Source organism: Panthera pardus, unplaced genomic scaffold (genome assembly GCF_024362965.1).
Source record: "Panthera pardus isolate Hobbes unplaced genomic scaffold, ASM2436296v1 HiC_scaffold_2, whole genome shotgun sequence".
In the NCBI taxonomy this organism is placed as follows: domain Eukaryota; kingdom Metazoa; phylum Chordata; class Mammalia; order Carnivora; family Felidae; genus Panthera; species Panthera pardus.
This window is the reverse complement of record NW_026526765.1, coordinates 42,374,544-42,393,598: the sequence shown is the minus strand read 5'-3', so window position 1 is coordinate 42,393,598 and position 19,055 is coordinate 42,374,544. Positions and strand designations below refer to the sequence as shown.

The 19,055-nt window shown below is 50.9% G+C and overlaps 2 protein-coding genes across 3 annotated transcripts in view; one reads left to right on the top strand and one right to left on the bottom strand.

The window, feature by feature from the left end:
• The window catches only part of PDE6A (phosphodiesterase 6A), a 63,030-nt gene extending 54,272 nt beyond the window's left edge, over positions 1 to 8,758 (top strand). The window contains exons 18-22 of the mRNA XM_053907024.1: positions 2,334 to 2,397; positions 2,683 to 2,757; positions 4,564 to 4,647; positions 6,162 to 6,309; positions 7,784 to 8,758. Of these exons, the coding sequence (XP_053762999.1) occupies positions 2,334 to 2,397; positions 2,683 to 2,757; positions 4,564 to 4,647; positions 6,162 to 6,309; positions 7,784 to 7,863 (451 nt within the window). The 3' untranslated portion in view covers positions 7,864 to 8,758. The remainder of the gene's footprint in view (positions 1 to 2,333; positions 2,398 to 2,682; positions 2,758 to 4,563; positions 4,648 to 6,161; positions 6,310 to 7,783) is intronic.
• A 2,541-nt stretch (positions 8,759 to 11,299) lies between these two features.
• Positions 11,300 to 19,055, bottom strand: part of PPARGC1B (PPARG coactivator 1 beta) — a 111,584-nt gene continuing 103,828 nt past the window's right edge. For both annotated transcript variants that reach the window (XM_019464394.2, XM_019464395.2), the window contains exon 12: positions 11,300 to 18,888. In XM_019464394.2, the coding sequence (XP_019319939.2) occupies positions 18,788 to 18,888 (101 nt within the window). In that variant the 3' untranslated portion in view covers positions 11,300 to 18,787. The remainder of the gene's footprint in view (positions 18,889 to 19,055) is intronic.

Below are 19,055 nucleotides of genomic sequence, written 5' to 3'. Positions count from 1 at the left end.
TGCTTGGCTTATTTGATGATAACACGTCTACAACACTTGATATTAAGCATAGGGTGCATATTTTGAAGCTATTCCAAAGTATAAAGGGGTTTCAAAGGAATGAATGCATTTCTGAAAGCTTAATTACTTAACGAGTTCCACGACTTTTGGAGGGTTTGCTTAATGAGACGTAATTAAACCTGTTAATATTTCATGAACGGCTCTTTATTGAGGTATAGCCGACACGCGCTGTTGCATTGGTGTCCGATGTACAACATAGCGATTTGACGAGTCTATAGCCTCTGCCCTGCTCCCTGCAAGTATAGTCCTTGCCATCTGTCACCATACAGCACTGTTACAATACCATTGACCGTACTCCCTATGCTGCCCTTCATCCCCAGAGCTTACTCCATAACTGGAAGCCTGTATCTCCCACTCCCCTACACCCATTTTTGCCCATTCCGTCAGCCCCCCTCCTCTGGCAAGCATCAGATTGTTCCTTGAGTAATTCTGAAGGCTTCCCAGACCAGCTTCTGTAAAATATGCCAGATATAGCTGGTTACTTGTAAAATCGTCCAAATAGCAAGGGCGCCAGCCTTCTCCCCTCTCCCGCACCCCTGCCCACCGAGTCTCACCAGATCAGGCTGACCCCGCCAAGGTGGCTTTCCCAGCCAGCAGGCACGGCTGCAGACCAGGCCCACCTGCCCGAATCACTGCGGCAGATCCCCCCTCCTTCCTTCCCACCCTCTCCTTTCTGTTCCACCCTCCAGGTATTGCCAACCTGCGTGCCTACAGCACGGCTCTGAAGAGGCCACGGCTGGGCCCTCAGCCTTCAATAGCTCTCCATTGCTTATCGGCTACCGCTTACACTTCCCAGCTTGGAATGTAATGTCCACCCCACATGGCCCTGGATGCCCATCCCGGACGTTCATGCCACTCCGCCCCCATTCTCCGGAACACTTTTGCAAATTCCCTCCGTCCTCCAATGCTTTGTCCGTGTCCCTCCTTGTCTGTCTTATATTGTGCCTACCTAGATTATAATACCTGTCTTAACCTTCTTCCTATTCTTGTGAAACTCTTTTAGGAGTTTATCTTTCTTCTTCTTTTTCTAAATGTTTATTTATTTTTGAGAGAGAGTCAGATGGGGAGACGCAGAATCCGAAGCAGGCTCCAGGCTCTGAGCCGTCAGCACAGAGCCCGACGCGGGGCTCGAATGCACAAACCGCGAGATCATGACCTGAGCTGAAGTTGGATGCTTAACCGACTGAGTCACCCAGGCGTCCCAAAGAGTTTAATTTTCAATCCTTTCCTTCTCTAATCCTTCCCTCTACTTCTTAAGACAAGGCTTCCTCGAAATGACTGATGTGGCACTTGGCATGCCGGGCATTTTTAATGGGGGTGATCATCACCCCACCGAGGGCAAAAAGCGGTTCTTGGTGGAAGAGCAAAAAAACCTCAGATATTACAGTGATCTGTGACCCTCCAAACAGATATACAGTGTGTCCGTGGTATTAACATTTCCTGCTGGAGGGAATACAGAAAAAATGTCTGAAAAGGCTCTCTGATGTGAACGGTGGAGAATGACCAGAAAAAGGTTGAGAAACGTCGGTCTCTCCTAAACAGGAGAGACAGAACTCCGAAGAGGTGCTGAGATCTAAATGAAATGGATGTTTTCAAAGGCCAAGAACAGTCTGTGTCACACCATAAAAACCCCATATACGTTCATGATAATCGCCAGTATCTATCGTGCACATGCCAGGCCCAGGCACTCTGCCAAGATTTACACACATGTTCTCAGGTGAGATCTCATGATCTCATTTAACCTTGCCCCTGTTTCATGTACCATTATTATTACAGATAAGGAAACTGAGGCTTAGAGAGGTTGGTTTAATTGCCCCATGCCAAACTCTTGGTAATTGACAGAGGCAGGATTTTAACCTCCGTCTGACTTCAAAGCCTGCCCTCCAGATGCCTCGCAGAAGTGAGCCCCTCACTCCTGGTGAGCCCTGGGAGCACTCTCCCGCAGAGGCAGGAGAGACTGTTAAAATTAACCAGTGCTTGCAGCCTTTTTTTTTTTTTTTAAATTTTTTTTTTTAAGGTTTATTCATTTTTCAGAGACAGGGAGGGACACAGCCTCAGGGTGAGGGGGAAGGGGTAGAGAGGGAGACACAGAATCCGAAGCAGGTTCCAGGCTCTCAGCTGTCGGCACAGAGCCCGACGCAGGGCTCGAACTCACAGACCGCGAGATCGTGACCTGAGCCGAAGTCAGACGCCCAGCCGACTGAGCCACCCAGGTGCCCCGCACTTGCAGCCTTCAATAGCTCTGGGCTGATGGATGGTGTCCTTGTGTCCAGGGCCATGATGATGACCGCCTGCGATCTCTCAGCCATCACCAAGCCCTGGGAGGTACAGAGTAAGGTATGGAGCCCTCCTGACCTGAGAGGAGGGGAGTCCCAGCATCACGACAGCAGCCGGTGCAGCTTGGACTCCAGCTCCAGAGGCGGCCCCACTTCGTCTCCTCCTCCTCTGCCAGGACATGGAAGCCACTTTAGTGCCCTCTCCAGTGATGACAACAAAGGGGGTGGCAAGGCAGGGGTGGGGTTGAAGCGTTTGCTGAGCTGGAAATGCCCCCAGGAGGGGTGGGAGCAGGGGCAGGAGGATGGGGGCTGCGGCTTGACTTTTTGGGGGGGTTGTCTGTTGCAGGTAGCTCTGCTGGTTGCTGCCGAATTCTGGGAACAAGGTGACCTGGAGCGCACAGTGCTGCAGCAGAACCCCATCGTGAGTAGGGGATGGGGCGTCAGCCTGATGTGGGGTGTGTGTGATCTCACCCTGACACACAGACGGGCCCCCTGACACAGACATGTGTGATCTTACCATAGAGATGATCTTTTCCTAATACACCGGTCGTCCAGGCATGGTCCCCAGGCCACCATCAAACCTCATTGCTAGGGAACATGTCAGAGATGCCAATTCCCGGCCCCCATCCTAGACCTACCGCAGCAGGAACTCTGGATGTGGGCTCAGCAGATGTGTGCCCTCCTAACCGACAAGCCCTCCTGAAGTCTGAGAACCCTGCTCTAATGTACCGGCTCACTCAGCCAGGTAGAGATTGACAAGTGAACCCCAAAACAGAGTTCCTTTCATTTCTCACAGTCCAGGGGACCACCTCCCCAGGCCCTGTTCTAACAGTCCAGAGCGTACAAGGGGAGGACCTGGTCAAGCTGAGCACCCATCCACGTTGAGAGCAGGCGTGGCAGGGACAGCCGGTGGGCTCCCCACCTGAGATGGGAGCCCCCCCCATGAGAGGTTAGCCAAGTGAGGGCGGGGCTAGGAAGTAGAGGCGGGGTAGGAGGGAGAGACATTCTGGGGACAGAGCCGTTGATGGAGATGGGGGCGGGGGAAGCCTGTGGCAGAGCAGAGGGCACGCTGGGGCACCCACGTGAGGCTTGGACAGGGACTGAGGGGGAGTACAGGCAGTGAGGGTTGTGCAAGCCTCAGGGCGGGCAGGCAGGGAGCGTCCCAACCTGAGTAGCAGGGGGCCACCGGTTTGGATCTCTCTTTTTTCTTTCCCAGGTTTTCACATGTGGAGAGACCAGTGAAAGAACCCTAGAGACCCCACCAGCCAGGTTCAACTGCTAGTGAGAGTCAGCCATTCTCGTTTTATCTATGCCCCCAGCTCGGGCATTTTCTTATCTTTTGGCTGAAGTATTTTAAAGTAAATTCCAGATGTTATCACTTCTCCCCTAAATACTTCAGTTTGCCTCTCTGAGAGATAAGAAACTCACACACAGTATGCAAGCACATACACACACACACACACACACACACACACACTCACAGACACTACCATTATTACGCTCACAAAATTAGTAATAATTCTTTAAGGTCATCCAATCCTCAACCTCTGTTTATTTTCCCTGATCGAGTGAAAAAAGTAATTAGGTTGATTTGTTCAAATCAGGATCCAGTCAAGGGACCACATTCCCTCCGGTTGTTATGTCTCTCGAATCTCTTTCAATACATAGCAATTTTCTCCTCTTTTTTTTTTTTTTTAAATATATACGTGGCATGTATTTATTTGTTGAAGACCGTGGGTCTTCTGTTGTGTAGTTGCCCACATTCTGGATTTGGTTGATTGCACCCTCATGGTGTTATTTAATGTGTTCCTTTATCCCCATATTTCTTGCAAACTGCTAGTCAGATCTGGAAACTTGATGAGTTCAGGTTTAGTTGGGTGTTTTGTTTTGTTTTGCTTTGTTTTGTTGTGAATAAGAATGCTTCATAGGTAGGGGCGCCTGGGTGGCTCAGTTGGTTAAGCAGCTGACTTCAGCTCAGGTCATGATCTCACAGTTTGTGAGTTCGAGCCCCGCATCAGGCTCTGTGCTGGGAGCTCAGAGCCTGGAGCCTGTTTCAGATTCTGTGTCTCCCTCTCTCTGTTCCTCCCCCACTCACACTCTGTCTCTTTCTCAAAAATAAAGATTAAAAAATTAAAAAAAAAAAAAGAGAATGCTTCTTAGGTAGAGTAGGTCCTGGCATCATGCCAAGAGGAGCCGGGTACAATTAACTCTTTCTCCTCCATGACAGCCAATGATGGACAGAAACAAGGCGGATGAACTCCCCAAGCTTCAGGTCGGCTTCATTGACTTTGTCTGCACCTTTGTCTACAAGGTAGGTCCTTTGCTTTCTCAGGCTCAGCAAGGTGTCCTTGATAAACCCAGGATTCCCAACAACATCAGGAATAATAAACCCTGGCAGGTGGGTGACCAGCGCGTGAAAGTTTACAAAGAGCTTCTCATCTGCAATGGCATTTGGTCCTCAGGACGGTCCAACGGGGGTCTTGAGTGGTAATGTACCCAGGCCAGAGTCAGGAAAGGGGGGAGGCCATGGGATGCACGCCCTCCTAACTTCCCTGGTTGGTGGAAATGTGACAGGTCAAAGTAGCCCAATTGTCAAAAGACAATCTGGAATTTCTTTGAGCCGATGCTCACGGGTAAAGTCCTCCTCCTGGAAACCCACTGCTCCCAACTCTGTGTTATTTGTGCCACCACCCACCGCCCATTAGTCATTTTTATTTCGGCCATGTTACACATGAGGAGGCAGAGGTCAGAGATGAGAAATGACAGGGCCAGCATCACTGGAGGCGGCCTCGAGCCGGGACTAGAGCCGGATGCCTGACCCTGGTTTAGGGCTCTTTCTGCTGCACTAGGGAGAAGGGCACATGCTCTCAGAGCAGACAGGGGCCACTCTGTCATAACATGGCTAATTGGGGTGCTCCGAGCAACAAGGTAGAGTCGCCGTGCTCCCCACTATCATCAGCAATATTATTAAACCGGGTAGGCGAGGCCGAGTGCCCTCCGTGTGCTATCCCAGCCCTGCGAGGATGGCTGAGGCAGAGCTCTGTAGGTCACCGCCCCGCGGTCACACAGTTTGTGGCAGAACTGGATCCAAACCCGGCAGCTCTGAGCACAGCCGACTCTGGCCGGAACTCCACGGTGGACCCTGGATTTGCTGTTCTCACCTTGAGCAAATCTACTCCATCAACCTGCACTTTGATTTCCTCACCTGAAAATCCCAGAGGGATGCATCCCGTTTTCCCACCTCCCAGGAGTATCTGGGGATCAATGGAGATAAAGCACTCCATAAACTGCAATGTATTGTGCTCAAGGCATTATTTGTATTCTTGGAGCTAAGAGACTTTCAGAATCCCCTTCGCAAATCCCAATTTCATTCAGCAAATGTTTTCTGGTGTCTTTATCCCCCAGACACTGTCTTTTCACCCCAGTGAACAAGGCGCCGCTGTCCCTGCCCTCTCCAAGTTCACGTCCCCTGGGGGAGACGGGCAAAGGGAGTCATTACAATGAAATGAAATGTGGAAGAGAGGCTTCTGGAGCTTCTAACAGGGGACTCTACTTACCCAGAGGGTTCAAAATGGTGAAGAGGAGAGGGCAGAAGATCTGGAGGGGTCCGGAAGCCAGGTGAAGGACATGGGGACTGCCACAGGAGGGTTTTAAGCAGGAGAGGGATGGACGGGCTCTTGCACTGCAGCCGTCCCCCCACCAGTATCAGCATCCCACCGCCCCAGGCAGCTCATTCCCATGCTGGGCATTCTCAGCCGTGCCTCCCCCTCGGCTGGACCCTGGGCCATGCCCCGCCCCCAATGCCAGAGGCTCTCTCTTTTCCAGGAATTCTCCCGTTTCCATGAGGAGATCACTCCCATGCTGGATGGGATCACCAACAACCGCAAGGAGTGGAAGGCGCTCGCGGATGAGTACGATGCCAAGATGAAGGCGTTGGAGGAGGAGAAGCAGAAGCAGCAGGCAGGCACGCAAGGTTTGTGGACAGGGGAGACGAGGAGCCCTGTCCCCACCCACTAAACACTCACAGCCTGGTCGCAGGGCCCCATACGTGTGGGCCCGTCCAGGCGTCCCCACCTCCTCTGATCGCTCTCATTCTGCATTTTGGGGCGCTGAGGCTTGCTGACATGAAGTACCATGGCCAAACCATACAGTTAGTAAGCGGCAGAGCCTAGTTCCCAAGACTGAACCTTCTACCAAGGATTTCCGGCTGCCCCCAACCAGTGTAGGACAGATTCCAATTCCAGGGCTGTGGACATAGAGCCCTACCCAGGGGCAAGGGAGAAAACCTTTGAAGGAATTTTAGAGGCCCTATTTCTGACTTTCTGTCTGATGTTTGAGTAGTGTCTATACCAGCACGAGCCCTTTCTTGCACACCCCCGGTGATGGAGGGCTCATTACCATGCATAACATCCTCATTCCGTATCAGTGTTAGAAAGCTCTTCCTTGAACCACAATTCTCCTTGTGGAAGTCTCCACCTGGCGGCCGCAGCCCTGCCTTCCAGAATCAAGTGGGATGTTTGCTCCAGCCCTTCCCAACTGAGAGCACATTCTCCCTCCCTCCAGCCATTTCTTTTACTGATTGTGTGGGTCCAGTTCCCTCATGGGACATGACACGTAGTCCTGGCCCCCCTCTGACTTCCCTCCTCTGCACACCTGCCCCTCTGCCCACCTTGGTAACACAGACAGTCATGGCTCCAGTTCTGCTCGGGGCATCGTGGGGTGATTCCAACCTGGTGGCTGCAAATGTGGGGCTACCATTTACGTTTTGCAAGCCGTGCTGTCTGCACGGCCCCAGTGTCCTATACGTGACAGTCATCATAGATTTGTACGGTTATTACAATTTTCCAGAAATGGCAGTAAAGTGTCCGGAGGACGAGGCATCTTTTTCTCATTTGCAAATTATCTTTTGGGCTAGCGGCAGCTCTGTGCAAACTCGAAGCCTGCAGATGTTTTTTGTTTGGCCTGAATTCTGTTCGCGTGAATTTGCTGTCCGCGTTTTAAAACTGGGATATTTCCGATTTTGAACATCCAAATCTCCAACATTTCTTTAAGAAAAAAAAATATATATATATCAGTATTTGGCCACACCAGTCTGCTTTTCTGCAGGACAACGATTAGCTGGAGCTGAGTGGCAAATGCCCCCTTTAGACAGGATAGGGGATCGCTCTGGTTTGCCACCGCCTCAACACCACCCACTGCTGTCTCCCAGACAGCGTGCCGAGTGTTGGTGGGTCATTTATCATCACCATAGTGGTTCTCTTTTTCTTAGTGTAGAGAAACGGCCTTGGTTCCTCGGATTCTCCTGACACTTGGCTCGCCTTCTGCATGTGTGGTTGGTTACCTGTTGGCCTCCGAAAGCCCCCGAGTTTGCAACTCTTGGTCTAAACCAAGGCGAAAGGGAAGCGCGCGCCTCCTCTCACCCGGTGTATTCTCTTTCTTGTCCGCAGCGGCGGCAGGAAATCAGCCCGGGGGCAACCCCAGTCCAGCAGGGGGCGCACCAGCATCCAAGTCCTGCTGCATCCAGTAGCCCAGCCCGGCATCAGCTGACCAGAATGGTCCCACCCTCGTGGAAAGAGATTCCCCCAAGCCGGCGGAAACCCAAAAACCTTCTTGAGAAGTAAAAGAGCCCTAGGACTTGAAAGCGGAACGAGAATTTAGCTTACATCCTATCTAGTGGTTTTTCTTTCCATCATTTTTTTTTTCAGTTTTGAGTACTTTTCTCTTGCGAGAAAACCAATCACCCATCCTTTTCCATTTCTTTCGCATTTTTTCCCTTAGCTGAAGTCATTTTTCTTTTCAGCTTGATGGTATTTTGTTTTTAAGTTTATTCATTTAAGTAATCTCTACACCCCATGTGGGACTCGAACTCACAACCCCGAGATCAAGGGTCTTCTGCTCTTCAGACTGCGCCAGCCAGGGGCCCCTTACCTGAAGTATTTACCAGCACATTTCAGACGTATCATTTCGCTCCTCCGTTACACATCTTTAAAAACATCCGGGCGTTTTCTAATATAACCCCATCATTATCACATGCAGCGAATGAACACCTCATATCGAGGGGTGGTCGATGCTGTGATGAGCTGTGCAGACCCTTTCCTGAAGAGTAAAGGACGTGCGGTCCCCACAGCTGTCCCTCGAAGATTCCCACAGCTGCAGGGAGATCCTTGACCCAAGGTCACGGCCTTCCCCAGATGGCCTACGCCCATGACAGACCTATGCCAGGTGTTAAGGCCTGGCCGTATTGGCCCAACCCAGGACAACTCCACAGGGCCATTCCAGTTCCAGGATTCTCGGTGGGGTCACCACGGCCGTTGCCGGGGCTCCGTCACAGCTCGGCTTCTCCCTCTACCCATCCCCACTCCCTTCCCTGCCCCAGGTGTTGGTCCCGTGGGCACCCCTTAATAAACATCCTGCAAAGACCACTGCGGAGGCTGCTTTGTGGGGAACCCAACTGACCACACCCATCCTTCATTGCCTTTGCCCTGCTGTCGCACAAACGTCTTTATTAGCTGATTTGTCCAAACAAGTTTCACACGTTTAAGTTTTTTTTTTTTTTAAGTTTATTTATTTTGAGAGAGAGAGAGAGAGTGCAAGCAGGGTAGGGGCTGAGAGAGAGAGGGAGAAAGAGAATCCCAAGCAGGCTCCACGCTGTCAGCACAGAGCCCAATGCGGGGCTCAAACTCATGAACCGTGCGATCGTGGCCCGAGCTGAAATCAAGAGTGGGACACTTAACTGACTAAGCCACCCAGGTGCCCCACAAGTTTCACACTTTTCAAGTTTAGATGTCACTAGACAGGTGGGTCCTGAATCCTCATCTTTTAACTCTCAAGCTAGATGTTCTGCTTTCCAGAAGTTGACCCTCTCAGAGCAGCGGTCTTTAAAGAGACATGTCCCTAGGCAGGCCACATGTAGTGGTTAAGTGGCAGGGCAAAGAGGAGAGGTGTCACCCTGGAAGTACACACGCTGCTGCCGGTCCTGGCTTTATTCCTTGGGCAGGTTCCCTCCGTTCTTCTCAGCCTCAGCCCTCCCCGTCTGCCAACTGAGGGTCACAGTCCTCGCCACGCCTCTCACAGGGCTCTGGTTAGCACCAAGGGAACCACATATAAGGACTGCACCTTATGTTGAATTAAGTGCCTCCTGTGATGTCCTGGGTACTGTTCACGATCCAATTTCATCCTCCCAACGCTACAGGGTAGAGACAATCACTAGCCCCATTTATCACAGGATGAAGACACTCAGAGAGGTTAAGAAACCTGCCCAAAGACGACCAGCTGGTACAAGATGGAGGTAAGACCCAAAGCCAGACAGCTGTCACCACCCTCCTGGCTTGTAACCCATTTTCCCTGCACCATCCTGCTTCTGACCATCAGCTCCTTTAAAACATAAGGGACCTGAGTTCACCTAGGCAATTCATCTTGCCTCATACTCAGGGAAACCAGGGGCCAAAGAGGTGGCTTGTCGAAGTTTGCACAACACAGACGTGGCAGAGTTGCGTCTCAAACGTAGGTCTCGAGCCTCTAAATCTTCCGGGCTATTTCTGGCACCACTGAATGCATCCTTGAGGGCATTATTTCCGTGACTCTGTGGCTCGGGGGCCTCCCTAGCTGTGTGTGCAGTCATCAGGCCATGGATAGGATCCACTCACGTGTCCATTCAGGAACTCCTGACTAATAGGGCTGGGCACCCTGCCATGAATAGAGAAGCAGCCCTGCTTTCCTGGATTTTACCATCCAGCAAGGGGGCGGCGACAGCTTCTGAGCGATCACGCACACGGAAAACCTCTCTAAAGACTAACTCAAGTCACAGAAGCCTGCTGCTAAGGGGAAACATCCCCATTCATTTGAATGGGAAATAATTGCGATGTGTTCCTTTCCGACTGCAGAAATCCAAACCGTTTCCAGATGGAGAAAATAAATCACCTCAAAACGAGAGCGAGTTTATGCAGGAAACAAACAACTTGAAACCAGTTTGCACATAACATAGAATGGAATGGCTGATTGTACTTGGTCTTGGGTACGTGTGATTTTCTTCACCAACGTCTCAACCCTTTGGGGGCACATCAATATCCACGGGTATCTTGCACTTAAACTGCACTTAAAACATAAAGTTAAGGGGCGCCTGGGTGGCTCAGTCGGTTAAGCGTCCGACTTCGGCTCAGGTCATGATCTCGCGGCTCGTGGGTTCGAGCCCCGTGTCGGGCTCTGTGCTGACAGCTCGGAGCCTGGAGCCTGCTTCCATTCTGTGTCTCCCTCTCTCTGCCCCTCCCCTCACTCGTGCTGTCTCCCTCTCCCTCAAAAATAACTAAACATTAAAAAATTATTAAAAAAGAATAAATAAAGGTAAAGCAGTTTTTGGGCAAAATAAAAGCAACCCCGAGAAAGCATGAAACGGAGGACATCCAAGACAGAGGGTCTTAGAAGATGCCGTTTCTTCACCGCCCTTGCTGGAAGTGAGCAAAGGAAAACATTTCAAACTCACCCAAATGAAGCACACAATTCGAGTCTGTTCTTCATATCCTCTGACCGGAAACTTTGTTTTAAACCAGAAACCGTACTGTTGTCGTCTGTCGGTGAGGGTTTTTGCTTGAAAACGTAATGTCAAAGTATCTCCTTCAGCATGTGTCATTAGTGAGCTTGTGTGGAAATGTTGATGCAGCCAGACAAGGAGGTCCTTGTTCAGAAAGCGGGAGAGCGTTCTAAAAGTCCTGGCAAAAAGCTGGTCCTGGAATGACTGTTGTGGGAGACTGAGTCTGAATGGTTCATAAGAGCCAATAGCTGAATGGTTCAATGAAATGTGCTGTGAAGGAAGGAAACGTGAACCCAGAGAGTTTTGGGGGACTTGGGGGGCACACCTGACCCCGGTCCTCTCTGAGAAAGCGACCCTGGAACTAGAATCCTTTTCCCATTTAGTGGCCAGGGTGTCCCTCAACGAGCACGCAAATAAAGACACATCTCACTGGGGCTGTGGGTGGTGTTTTCTTTTTAATCTCCATAGTATATTTGTTCAGTTTATTTATAAGCAGATCACTTCACTATTTACAGTACATGAGCATAGAGATTCTACAGTTTTTGTGATGTAAACAATAACTCCATAGTAGGAGTCTGAGAAAAGAAGCCAGTTCTGAAGTATTTACAGACATTAAAATAGAACTTTATACTCACGAAAGAATAATACATAGAGCAATTTGGTTAAATTATCTATGAAACTATAGAATCTGACAATGTACAAATACAGGAAAACAGTTTCTCATTTAGAAGGTGAGACAGATAAATCACACCGGAAATAAAATAGGGACCATGACAACCACAATAATTAAAAGCAAAGAAGGTTTCTTCCTTGCCTCTTACAGATAAAGTATTTATATAAATAAGGACACAACCCAACGAAATGGAAAAAATATATAAAAATCCTCTACCAATTAAAAAAAATAGCAAAACTAAAAACTCGATTCTCAATCATTAGCAGTGTCCTTTAAAAAATTAAAATTTAGCTTTCTATTATAAATAACAAAGCAGATGTGTCCCTCTGTGTAGGTGAAATTCTTGCACCTTTCTCAAGAAATGCATCAATGTAATTCCACACATACACACACACACAGGCGTGCACACGTGCAGACAGACAGACACGCACACACACACACACACACAAATACACACCTATACGCACACACACAGCCTTGCGCTCACGCACCCCAGGCTGTAGTTACCTTGTTGAGCTTCCTAATAAATAATGCCCCCTACGGTAGTACCCCTGGGGATGCCCAAACCTGACAAGTTTAGCCATTCCCTGGTTTAACCCTGTCACAGAGCCGGGGAAAGCCCTGGCTCCCTATTGCTCAGAATTCTCTAGGCTGCATGGTCACACCAAGAGAAAAGGATTTGAGTCCAAGATTTGGAAATGCTGGAAGGGACCATAGGGACCACCTCGCCCAGTCGATTAAGGCTAGCTACAGACACAGTCTTTTAGAAACCTGGGGTCGGGGAGAGGGATCTTGAGTTGATTTCAACATTAGCAGCTGCCTCTGGAGGAAGCCGACGCTCAAAGCCAATGCTAATACCGTGGAACGAGGGGGTGGGTGTGAATTTCCAGAGCGGACGGCACCAAGCCAGACTTCTGGATGGTCATGGCCTCCAGAAACCATCCGGAAATCCAAGCGGTCCACCTCCCTGTCCCGCTGACCACCGTGACCACACTCCCCTGGAGATTTCCAACCTGTTTCCATTGGAATCAGAACACCCCTCAAGAAACAAAGTTGGGGAGAGTTTATGACTTTTTATTCCTAACACAAAAACACTCGACAAGAGTTTGAAATACAAAACACAAACACAAACAAACAAACAAACAAACAAAAAAACCTGTTTGGCTATTCAGTGGACCGTATCCAAGGCCATGGCCAGCCCCCTCCCCCCCCCCCCGCCCCGCCCCCCCAGTCTCCTCACATGCAACCTCTTTGCTTGTCCCGAGGGTACAGGGCGGGCCACCCAGCAGAGGTTCGCTTAACAAGGTCAGCAGCTGGGATGCCAGTATTGCAGTTACAGCAAACCCCTCCCGGGCACCCGGACACAGGGTCCACTCCTGTCTCCTTTGCCCACAGGATAACTAGTGTGCTTCTCGGTCTGTGCCAGAGTCTGCTAAGCGGTTGCTTCTGCAGTCTTCTGACTGGCGTAACACTGGGCTCTAAACACATAGACAGTTCACTCAGGCCATTACACAGAATTCCCAAAGTTGGTGTTGCACAGCAAGGGGGACGAAAGGATTTATTTGCCTTCCATCTGGGAAGCTGGTGGGTACAGTCTTTGGCCACTAGAGGGCGACCAGACGTCGATAAGGCAAAGTGCTGAGGTGGAAGCCGACCAATCCCTTCAAAAGTCACCCATAAAGCAAGGCTGGCAAAGGGGAAGAAGAGGCTCTTTGAGGCTCCCTTGCAGGCTCCTTTGACAAAACACGCAGCACAGAGCGGGTTCTAGCTACATAAACACGTCTTTCGTGGCGTTGCTCTGCCCGGGGACTGACCACCTACAAAACCGTATTTTCCGCACCCCCCCGGGTGGGGCAGTCGGACCGCCCTGCTGCTTCCAGTTGTGCAAGGCATTCTGACGAAACAGAATATCTGAAAATCCGTCCCCCGAGGTCTCAAAGCCTCAGCCACCACTGCTGTATCACTAGAGAAACAAAAAGCAGAAGCTGCCCTAAACACATGCAGTGTGATCGATGCCTCCTGTCGCCCCGTATGTTTTACAATCATTTGAAGGAAACGTGTGAAAAGTGCCTAAGTTAAGCTCTTTTGAAAAAACAAGTGTATTGCTAGTATTGTCTGAGAGCAAGAGAGAAACAGCCAAGTGGTCACAACATTCGGATTAAAAGCTGTTCCGCGGGGACGATGACAACGAGGCTGATGGGGAGATGTGACATCGCCACCCAGCCAAGTCGGGGTTGAACTTCTCACCATCCCCACGAGAAACTATGGCTTAGATCTGTCCTGGGGAGCTGGCCTCCTCATACAAGGTAACTCAGCCAGGACCATGTGGGTTCGAGTCTGCTGCTGGTTGGTTACCTGGCAGAGAACTCGCACCCTGAACACGAGCTGGGCGCGGCCAGAGAATGGGATCCGGTTCACGGGTGAGTGACGGGTTCCTGACGCTCCCGGCTGGTAACCTGAGCCTAGCGGGTTCGAAAGGGACTTGAGTGCTCATTCCATCCAATAGTCTCATCCGTTAGATGAGGGAACAGAGGCCCCGGATCACACAGCAAGTAAGAAACATCAGGTTTCTCACTGAGATGGCTTATAGTTGAATGACTTGCTCTGTAAACCCATTTGATGTCAGCTGGGCTGTTTCAACTTTTTATACATATATAAAAATAGGTACCAAGATCTAAACTCACCATTCCCCATCTCTAGGGCCTCCAACAAAAGGGCCAGCAAAGGGCTGCCCTTTCCTGCTGCTATTTAGGAAGGCATCTCTCCCCTCCCTCATACCAGCCCCACTCCCGACCCCATCCCAATCCCTAGGAGAGTACCTCGCTCAAGCCAAAGGAGACCCATCTTTGCCAGCGTAGAAACATGGAGCCACGCTGAAGGGTTGTGGTTTTCTCAAAGTGCTTTTATTGGTTCAATGCAAAGTCAGCCTCTGCCTACTTCCTGGACGTCCTGCAGCCGGCTCCCAGGGGTCTCCCCACACCCAGCGTCTGTTTTGGGCCACGGGCACTCCTGTGGGCTTCCCAGCTCCCGAGCTCTCCCTCCATTTACCCTGTACTTCCGGACTCAGCAAACAGCCCCGGAGCCCTGTCTGCCCCGCGGGCAAACACCCCGGGGACTTGACTTGGGGACCGGCTTAAACATATTGCACATAAGCACTAGCTGCTTTCCTTCCGCCCCGGTGGGAAGGGGTGAGGGGGTCCCTCTTCTTTGGCCAACAAAACCATGAGGTTCACTTTATTTGCTACCGCACACGCGATTTCTTCCCTTAGATCTGAGGGTAGCTGCTAGATCTCAATGCTAAGAAAAACACTGCCATTTTGACGTGAGTCAGATCAACCAATCCTCCAGGGCTGATTCCGCTTCACAGCCGGGACGGCCCATCTCTCAAGCTTCAGGCTCAGCTGTGATTTCAACTGAACCCAAGGCTTGGGATGAGGTTCTCACCCGTCCATGCAGAAGGACCGTGTGTCAACGCCCTCCCTGCCGCCCCCAGCCGCCACTTGCACGGTGGCCTCGGCACGCATGTTGCACATGCCTAGAAGACACTGCTCTCAACACATCAACAAGCAGAGGCTTGATGCAACAAGTGACCTCTTACTGCATCTTTTCCTACGTCAGGACTTGGGCGCTGAGTGTTTGCAGCTCAGAGCTCTCCTCCCTTCCTCCTCCTGCCCCCAGAGCCCCGGAAGCCCTGCCTCTCCCCTGAGCACAGTCACCACGCAGCACTGCAAGACCTCACGGCGGACGCAGCCCCCTAACTCGTGCTCTTGGACCCGTTTCCTGGCTTGGGAGCAAGGTGTGAGGGGCTACGGGGGGTGGGGGCCTTCTCTGCACTCCATCCACTCATATTCTTTACCTCTTTGATGCATTTTCCTTCGGTCACCAGAACCCCCAAGCGTGAGGATTCTGATTCAGCCTTGTACCGACTGAGGAAGGAGATGGAAGAATTCCACTTAGCGGTTGGATCGGACATTTTTGCAAACACCAGCACAGCACAGAGACGGACAGTACAACCTGCCCGGCGTGGGCAGCTGTCGACACGGTCTACAGTAAGCTTTTATGGCAATCACATGTAAACATCATCCAGAGCAAATACGAGGACAGAGCTACGATGAGATGGTTGCCAAAAGCAGCTGCTCCCTCTGGGTTACTCCTTAATGTGGTGGGCAAGAGACCAAGGTTGCCTAGTTTTCCTGGAGGAACCCCGGAGTCTCCTTGGTTAATAATACACAGCACCGAATGAGTCGTCCAGATAGAGGTTATCTGCGGGGTTGGTCATTTTTAGAAGAACTTGCAGCCTTTTGTGGACGGGATGGCAAGCAGAAACCCTGCGGGATGCTCTCGGCAGACATCCTCTCCCGCCAGCGGCCAGCCCTGACTTTAGGCACGTTACCTCCCAACGCCGTGCGCAGATCTCTGCTCAGGCTCTGCTCAAGGGCCAGTATCTAAGTAACCTCAAGGGTCCTGTGTTAACCTGACTGGGAAGGGCAGCCTCGGCTGACCCAGAAGAGAGGAGAGAGAGAGACTGGTCTTGTATGTAGGAGCGGCTTAGGCAACCTCTAGGCCAACTCTTCCTGGTGCAGAAGGGTGGGGGAGGGACTCTGTGACTTAGCAAGGTCACAAAGCAAGTTCTTGGTGGAGCCAGGCCTCAACCCAGCTCTCCAGACTCTGAATCTAGAGTTCCTTCCTATAGGCTTCCACAGGATAACACCTCAGTATACTCCTTGGTGCAAATCAGGACGCAGTGGGGGCAGCAGACAGATTTAAATTCTATTCTATTGCGTTCCATAACCATTTATTATGTGCCTACTGTATGCTAGGCAGTGAATAGCTATTAAAGGAATTTACAATGTTCAGGTCTGTGCTGTGGATAGTCCCTTTCTTGGTTCATCCTCACAAACCCCGCCTCCCTCAAACATTTCATGTCCGCTATTCCATTCGCTCCCCCCACTCAAGTGGGGGTCATGTGTCACGGTATTATTGCGAGTCCTGTGCCAACGAATGGCCTTAGGGGAATTTTCTCTCACAGATCAGGACACGATAGGGATGGGCCGACGTGAAACCCAGCCACCATTTGGTTCTGTATAATGGGAACCTTTCGAAGATCAGACCAGGTTAAACTCTGATCCATTAGTAAATGGCTGCCCAGAGCACTGTGTTGAGGATTCTAATAGTATGACCAAGCTCAAAGAACATGAGTGCTGTGGTCGATTAGTTATGTCTGCCACTGGCCAAGGAGGTGGGAGTAGTGGTATATGTGCCATATATGTATTTGCCATCCCAAGCTAGATACCACCTTCACAGAAGCTAAGACTCTCAGAGCCGGCAGGAACCTTGGAGATCAACTTGCCTACTTCCCCTCAGTCCATTTCAGAGAAAAGAATGTGGGGGCCCAGAGCGGTCAAGTGACTTGATCCCCAGGAGCTCAAATTCCCTATTCTTTCTAAAGCCTGTTTCCTCCGGTCTTCTCTGTGGGCTGGGAGTATTCTCACCTCCCAGGACAAGCTCACTTTCCCAGTATACCTACTAAAGTACTTGATAATCTTAAAAAAAAAAAAAAATCAACTACCAATTCTCAAAGTTCTAAAGCCTGGCAGTAGCAAAAGATTAAATTAGCTTGTTTAGTTTAATGAGTCAATTTCAAACACTGTTAAAGCAAGCAGGACTTTTTCTCTTTCCTTTTCTTTTCTTTTTAAGACAGAAACTTCCCAAGGGACCCTGATATATGAACGAGATTAAACTGGAGCCACTCTGTCTGAGGCAGAAGCAATGAGCTCACACCCAGCCTGGCCACGCTTTCCCAAGGCACCTGCACAACATCCAAGCTGGACATGGCTTGACATCACTCATGAACATCAAGTTTACGGTAAAGCCCAATCAGAATGTTGTCTGGATGGCAAAGGACCTTGGAGATGGTCTTATCCACGCTCGGTCCTCACATGCTCTCCTGCTACCCCTGCCCCATCCACCGAAGCGACTTTCCAGGTGAGGGAAAGGGAAAGACAAGCCGGTCGGAGTGGGATGGGTTGGTGGCTGGCCCCAGCAAGGACGGCTGCTTTTGGATCACCCTGCCTGTGCCATCCCAGGCGTGTCACTGAAGCTCTCATGGCATGTCCACAGAGCCCTCTGGATCCAGACGCAGGTCCAAGTCTAAACCTGCCTAATCCTGGCAAGGCAGTTGGTGACTTAACCCTCAAAGTGAGCCCGGAGACTTGTATTCTGTGGCCCAATGTCACTCAACTCACCTCTACCAGTCCCTGTAACTTTGTATCTTTACCCCACTACTGCAGGAGCATGGGACCAGGAATCAGGAGGCCTGGGCTGGGGCACCGCTCTGCCCTCCCACTGGCCATGGGACCTCGGGCCCGTCATCTCACCTCTTGGGGCACTGCCCGCCTCACCTGGAAAAACAAGAACAGTGCAGCTCACCCCTGCCTTCCTCACGAGGTCCGCCAGGATCCGAGTGCGCCAGGCCAGGCGCAAGCTCCGGGCACGAGCTGGCACCAGATGAGGGTTCTGACTCTAACTGGACCCACCCTTGCTCAGTGAGACACCGAGGGCAGAGCATGGCAGAGAAGTCCCAGAAACCTCTCCCCTCTGCTCCTCGTTGCGGCTGCAGGCCGCACTTCCCTGGGGATCAGCCTCCCGGCCGCCCGGCGCCTCTCGAGCATTCTGGCAGAGGGAGCGGAGCAGCTCAGTGGCAAACACCTCGCGACAGTGCATAGTTAAAAAATCAAGGAAGCGATACGATAATCCCAGGCACAGTACATCTGAGCCATAAATACGTTATTTGAAGGATATACTTTTTTTTTTCTTCAATTAAAAATGTGTTTATAATCCTGATTCTATTCACGAGTAACAATTTCATCATCACATACTACGGACAAGAAATGTTATGGTGGACACGGCTGCACGTCTACGAGGGAAGTCGGTCGGGAAGGAAGGGGGAGATGGGTGACTGACCCAGCACTTGGAGGCGCACCCGGGGCCACCCGCCGGAAGCGAGGACACTAAGTGGCAGTGGGACATCAACACCATGGAAACTCACAGACAGAAGCAGCTTTGTTCAATGTAAACATTGATTTTTTTTTTTTTTTAAAAGGACAGCAGTCTCAAGTGTCTCTCTCACGTGTGTTCTCTCACGCGCTCGCTCTCTCGCCTTCTCATATACTTAATTTCTTTGAAAACGTAAACATATTGGAAGGGCCTTGTCTGAGGTATTGAGGTATTCCTCGAAGGTTAAGGCTGTTATCAATGCAGGCTCTGCTGGGCCTCCTTCAGTAAGCTGTCAAAATCCATGGCTTCGTACTTGTTTTTCACGGATGCAGGAAGGGTCTCTTCTGAATTGGAATCTGGGCAGGGGGTGGAGGAGTCAAGGAGAGGGGAAGGCAGTGAGCCACTCAGAAAGGCCAGGCGATCAGAAAATCTGCCACTGGGGTCAGCTCCATGGGGTGCATGCGGCCCCAGGCCTCCAAGAACACCAGACAGCAAGAATCACCTTTGCCATTCTACCGTGACA